General features: G+C 57.3%; 1 protein-coding gene across 1 annotated transcript; it reads left to right on the top strand.

Moving 5' to 3' along the window:
- Positions 1-449: 449 nt before the first annotated feature.
- Positions 450-5,059, top strand: PIH1D1 (PIH1 domain containing 1). Its single transcript, XM_047790054.1, has 9 exons — positions 450-885; positions 1,197-1,263; positions 1,616-1,795; positions 3,293-3,354; positions 3,449-3,530; positions 3,916-4,045; positions 4,273-4,348; positions 4,665-4,808; positions 4,938-5,059. The coding sequence occupies exons 1-9, from the start codon at positions 796-798 to the stop codon at positions 4,965-4,967; spliced, it is 861 nt and encodes a 286-aa protein (XP_047646010.1). The 5' UTR covers positions 450-795; the 3' UTR covers positions 4,968-5,059.
- The last annotated feature ends 472 nt before the right edge of the window (positions 5,060-5,531 follow it).

The following is a 5,531-nucleotide window of genomic DNA, read 5'->3' as shown; positions in this document are numbered from 1 at the left end:
TGGGAGATAGAGCGTAACCCCGCCCAGGACCTGGTGACCCCGCCCATGGGTCTGCGCACGGAAGTGTAGTTTGGATCATGCGCAGTCCTCAGAGCGGGGCGAATGGGGAACGAAAAGTGTGACTTCAAATAGTTGTGAGAGCTCCAGCGTCTCGCTATCCTGTTCGTGTTGGATACCGGACTTGCAGTTTTTAGTCCTAAATACATTTTATCGAGAATAGAATCTAGTTCTGGAACGAGGTGGTTGTTCAGAGGTCAAAAGAGAGTCTTAGGATGGACACTGAAATTAATGTTCTTAAAGTGTGACAGAATTGCCCAGCTACTGGCCAGAGGCGGCTATCCGGAAGGAGCCGGAAGCGTGGCTTGAATCCCGCAGGAAGTGTGGCATTTAGTGACTATCAGGAGTTCGTATTGATTGGTTGAGATGAGAGGCGTGGCTTCAGCCTTAGACTAGATTGGTCTGTGATTGGTAACGGAATACAGTTGCAGGATTGATGAAGCGTTGGGGTAGTGTGACCTACTCAAGTTCCTGATTACGCAGGGATCAAAAGAGTGGCTGTCGTTTGCACCTTTGGCACGCAGGACTTAGCATCTAGAGACACTGGCTCTTAAGAGATTTGACGACAGTATCTGGTCTGAGTGAAATTGTCTCGGGCCAGATTCTCAGATTTTCATACAGAATAGTGGGTGTCGGGAGTTGGTTAAGGGCCCAGGAACTAGTCTCAGAGTTCAGATCCCGCCGATGGTTCCCCCACGCCGGGGTTGCTGAGGACGCCGAGGTCTCTCCCCCAGGGCCATGGCCGACTCGACGTTGCTGGTGCCGGAGCTAAACGAAGCAGAGACGATGGGCACGGAGACGACGCCTTTCGAGGAGCTGCTGCTGCAGGTGCGATTGAACGCACTCCTGGGTCCCTGGGGATTCGGGGAATACGTGTGTGTGTGTGTGTGTGTGTGTGTGTGTGTGTCCGTCCGTGCGGGAATTGTAGTTGTTTACCTTCAAGTTTGCTAGTCTCTGGAAGACATGGGAGCAGAATTGGGCTTGTTCTTCGGATTCCTCAAGGTAGGAAGGGGCCATAGTATGTCTTAGGCCCTGCCTGGCTAGTATTCATAAAAATTGCTCAGTAAACATTTGCAAAACAAATGAGGGGGTTCTGATAGCACAAAGGCCAAACTTGAAAATTGCTTTCCTTCGCACAGGCCTCCAAGGAGCTCCAGCAAGCCCAAACAAGCCGACCAGAATCTACACAGATACAACCTCAACCTGGTGAGAAAGACAGAAACGTAAAGAGAAAGAGATAGTGTCCCAGAGAGAGGTGGACCCTGACTGGGGGGCAGGGGACACAGGAAGAGGAGGTAGGGAGGTAGAGAGGCTTTGAGCGGGAGGAGTGATGGAGACCCAGAGAGCAGGGAAGGGGCCAAGAGCCAAAGAGAGGCAGGGAGGACAGGTGTGACCAGCGGGATGAAGACTCAAAGGTAGTCAGAAATCCCAGGGCGGGGAGGGGAACAGCCCCAGAGAGTGGAGGACTAATATTCAAGGAGGGGGACAGATCAGAAGAAGGCTGGACCCCGAGACCCAGGCAGCAACAGAGGGTCACGGCCAAACCCATTTGCTCCAGGTTTCTGCATAAAGACCAACTCATCTGAAGGCAAGGTTTTCATCAACATCTGTCACTCTCCCTCCATCCCTCCTCCGGCTGACTTGACTGAGGACGAGCTGCTTCAAATGCTGGAGGAGGACCAAGCCGGGTTCCGCATCCCCATGAGTCTGGGAGAGCCGCATGCCGAACTGGATGCAAGTCAGTGCCTTGAGAGGCCCCAGGAATCTAGTCCCCTTGGTCCTTTCTTCCCAAGGATCCAAGAAGCCAGGGCCTGAGACCCCGGCTTCCCCTTCAGGACCTAGAAACCCGGCCTCCTGATCTGATCCTCTTCCCCGTGGCATATCCCAAGCCTCCTGGCATCCAGCACCTGCACTGGACAGTCCCCGTTCTGGTCACCTGGCCAGGCTGACTCTTCTCCCTGCTCTATCCCAGGGCGAGAGAGGGCTGGGCAGGTGCTCCTTAGCTGATCTCCTGGCTGGAGTCCCCGGGCAGCACACATGTGTCCCCTGAAGCTTCCTGGGATGAAGCTTTGGCCAGTGCCCTGGGGAGTAGGGACTCATCAAAATCCAGAACCTGCCCTTGAGAAACTCTCAGTCTTGGATGAGGGCAAAGGAGGCAGATGCGATTTCCATACGGTGTGATTCTGTGCCCCGCTGGAGGGGGGGTCTTCACTCGCACTGAGGGATCAGGGAAGGCTTCCTGGAGGAGGAGGAAGTGTTGGGTATAAGATCTGAAGGAACCTCAGGAGTTCATCAGGCCAAGACAGAAGAGGGTTCTCAGCAGAGGACAGAGGGGTCCAGAGGCTGGAGGGAATGATAGAATTGGATTGGTCAGTAATTCAGTAATTTCTTTCCAGACCAGAAGAAATTTTTTTTCTTTTGAGGGCTGCACCCTTGGCATATGGGAGTTCCCAGGCTAGGGGTTGAATTGGAGCTGCACTTGCTGGTCTACACCACAGCCACCATATCCAATCCACAGCTGCAACCTATACCACAGCTCACAGCAATGCCGGATCCTTAAGCCACTGAGTGGGGGCCAGGGATGGAACCTGCATCCTCGTGGATACTAGTTGAGTTCGTTTCCTCTGAGCCCCAGCAGGAACTCCTACTGGAAGAAATTTAAAGGAATGAGGGGTGTTCTCGTTGTGTTTGGCGGTAACAAACCTGACTAGTATCCATGTGGATGTGGGTTCCATCCCCAACCTCGCTCACTGGGTTGGAGATCCAGCGCTGCCTTGAGCTGTGGTATAGGTCGCAGACCCAGCTCGGATCCCGCGGTGCTGTGGCTGTGGTGTAGGCTCCCAGCTGCAGCTCCAATTCGACCCCTAGCCCGGGAACTTCCATATGCCAAGGGTGCAGCTCTAAAATAATAAAAATGAATGAATAAAGAATCAAAAATAAAGGGATGCCCTCATTGGGAAAGTGAGCTTTCTCTCCAGAGGGGAGGGGCAGACCACACCCCCGACCGGCGCTGGGGAGCCCTGGGAGGGCTGTGAGCAGAGGCGGGGCAAGGTCAGCTCCGGACCCGACTGGGAAGGATGGGAGGGGAAGGCAGGAGGCCTGCGCGTGCAAATCTCGGCTTCCTAACCCTCTCCGGGTCTGTGGCTGCTGTCCAGAACTGTGTTTTCCCTGGCTCTGCCGGCCGGTGGGGTTCCCACGGAGGCCTGGGGGTCTCACCCCCTTTCTCTCCCCGCAGAAGGCCAGGGTTGTACCGCCTACGACGTAGCTGTCAACAGCGACTTCTACCGCAGGATGCAGGTTGGGGGCGGGGCTGCGGGGGAGGCCTGGGCGGGGGCCTCTCCCCCCCCAGGCCTCCCCCATGGCCTCTTCTCCCTCCCACCCACCCTCCTAGAACAGCGATTTCTTGAGAGAGCTGGTGATCACCATCGCCAGGGAGGGCCTTGAGGACAAATACAGCCTGCAACTGAATCCAGGTGGGGGCTGGGGCCTGGGCCTCAGGGAGGAACAGAGCCTGGGGCAGCCCGGGCACAGCCCCTGGGAGAAGTTGGGGGTGGGGGTGGTTAGTGAGGGCGGGGGTCGGATGAGCCCCTGGGCTGTGCCGTTCTGGGAGAGGGAGCCGGAGAGGCCAGGTGCCCTCGGGATTCCAGACGAGGGCCGGATCTGGACCGCTTGAGAGGGCGGGGCGAAGGCTGGGAGGCCTTCCTGTCGCCAGCCTTGGGGCTGTGGTCAGATCCCTGGCATCCTCCGCGGGGTTGGAGCCTCTCTCCTGAAGCTCTGGCCGTCCTAGACCCCTACTCTCCCTAAGAAGGAGGAGCAAAGGAAAGCCTGAGCCCATGGGACCTTTGACCCTTCCTCCAGAGTGGCGCGTTTTGAAGAACAGACCTTTCCTGGGCGCCATCTCCCAGCAAAACATCCGCTCCCAGCAGCGTCCTCGGATCCAGGAGCTGGGGAACCTGTACACACCCGACTCCCCTACACCTGAGGACCGGTGGGCATTTGTTGGGTCCCTGTTATCTGTCTCCCCAACATTCTTTGGAATCCCCCCCGCCCCCCCTCTCCGCGGGGATCAGTGTCTTAAGACTCTGCGAACCTAGAGGGAGGAGAAACAGACCTTCCCCTGGGAAGGTGTCCTGAGGCCGAAGGCCGGGGAGGGAAGAGAGGGAACAGCCCTAGCGGCTCTCCGCCATGGCCATGCCGGGTCTTGTTCCTCCCCAGCCCCGAGAAGCCTCATCTGAACCTTTGGCTAGAGGCCCCTGACCTCCTCTTAGCGGAAATCGACCTCCCCAGACTGGTGAGTGCACCCTCCCCCAGAGCAGGAGGGTGAGGTCTGGAAGGGTTGGGGTCTCAGAGGGGGATTACTCTGTCCCACCTGCCACCTTTTTTTTTTTTTTTGGCTGTGCTCACAGCATGCAGCGGTCCTGGGCCAGAAATCAAACCCGAGTCACAGGGGTAGCAATGCTGGATCCTTAAGTGCCAGGCCACCAGGGACCTCCTAGATTAGAGTCTTTAGATATGATATCCCCAGATGCAAGAGTTCTCCCTGGTCCACGATCTTATCGCCCTGTTGCTGGGAAGGGGCGGGTGGGCTGATGGGAGTGCATCCCCAGGATGGAGCTCTTGGGCTGTCGCTGGAGATTGGGGAGAATCGCCTGGTGATGATGGGCCCCCAGCAGCTGTACCATCTGGATGCCTACATCCCCCTGCGGATCAACGGTGACGAGAGCAAGGCAGCCTTCCATCGGAAGAGAAAGGTACCTGGGGGGCTGGGGTTGCAAGGAACCAGGGACGCTGAGGGGCCTGGACTCCTGGGTCTGAAGGAGGGGGCTGGGGGCCGGACTCCCGAGTCCTGACTCTTCTCTCCTCTTCCTCTGTCTCCTCAGCAATTGATGGTGGCGATGCCTCTTCTGTAGCCCCTTCTTGACTGGGTGTCTCCCTGTGCTTCTGTGTGAAGAGGAGAGGCTGGTGGCTTCCCTAAACCTGAAATAAAAGATTTTTTGCCTTTGTTCTGTGTCTGGCTAAAGAGTACATGGGAGCGGGAGGGACGAGGGACATTGGGCTGGAGTCTTGGAGTCCCGTTGAGTCACCGCCCCAGCTCAGGCCTTGTGCTCCTCTCTGGATCCACTCCCTGCTCTCCCAGCCCCAGAACTGACCTTGCCCCTCTCGGGTTCACGGCCCCTCTTGGGCTCCCCGGTGCTCCGAGGAGAAGGTCCTCGCCCCTCAGCCGAGCACTTCGGGCTCTGTGCTGTCTAGTCCCCCTCACGCCCCCTTTCGGCCTCTGCTTCCTAGGCTAGTCGCACCAAACCGAGTCCTGACCACACCGGCTTTGTGGCCCTTTCTTGCTTTCTGCTGTTGCCCTCTGCTAAGTAGCCTCGTCTTCAGGACGTCTCTGCGCTGCTCCAGTGCATCTGGTGGTTGGCTCCCACAGGACAAGTCTCCTCTACCCTCATGCCCCAACCCCACCCTCTCAGTCATCC

Source organism: Phacochoerus africanus, chromosome 8, assembly GCF_016906955.1.
Source record: "Phacochoerus africanus isolate WHEZ1 chromosome 8, ROS_Pafr_v1, whole genome shotgun sequence".
In the NCBI taxonomy this organism is placed as follows: domain Eukaryota; kingdom Metazoa; phylum Chordata; class Mammalia; order Artiodactyla; family Suidae; genus Phacochoerus; species Phacochoerus africanus.
The sequence above is the reverse complement of the archived record's forward strand: the minus strand, read 5'-3'. Positions and strand labels throughout refer to the sequence as shown.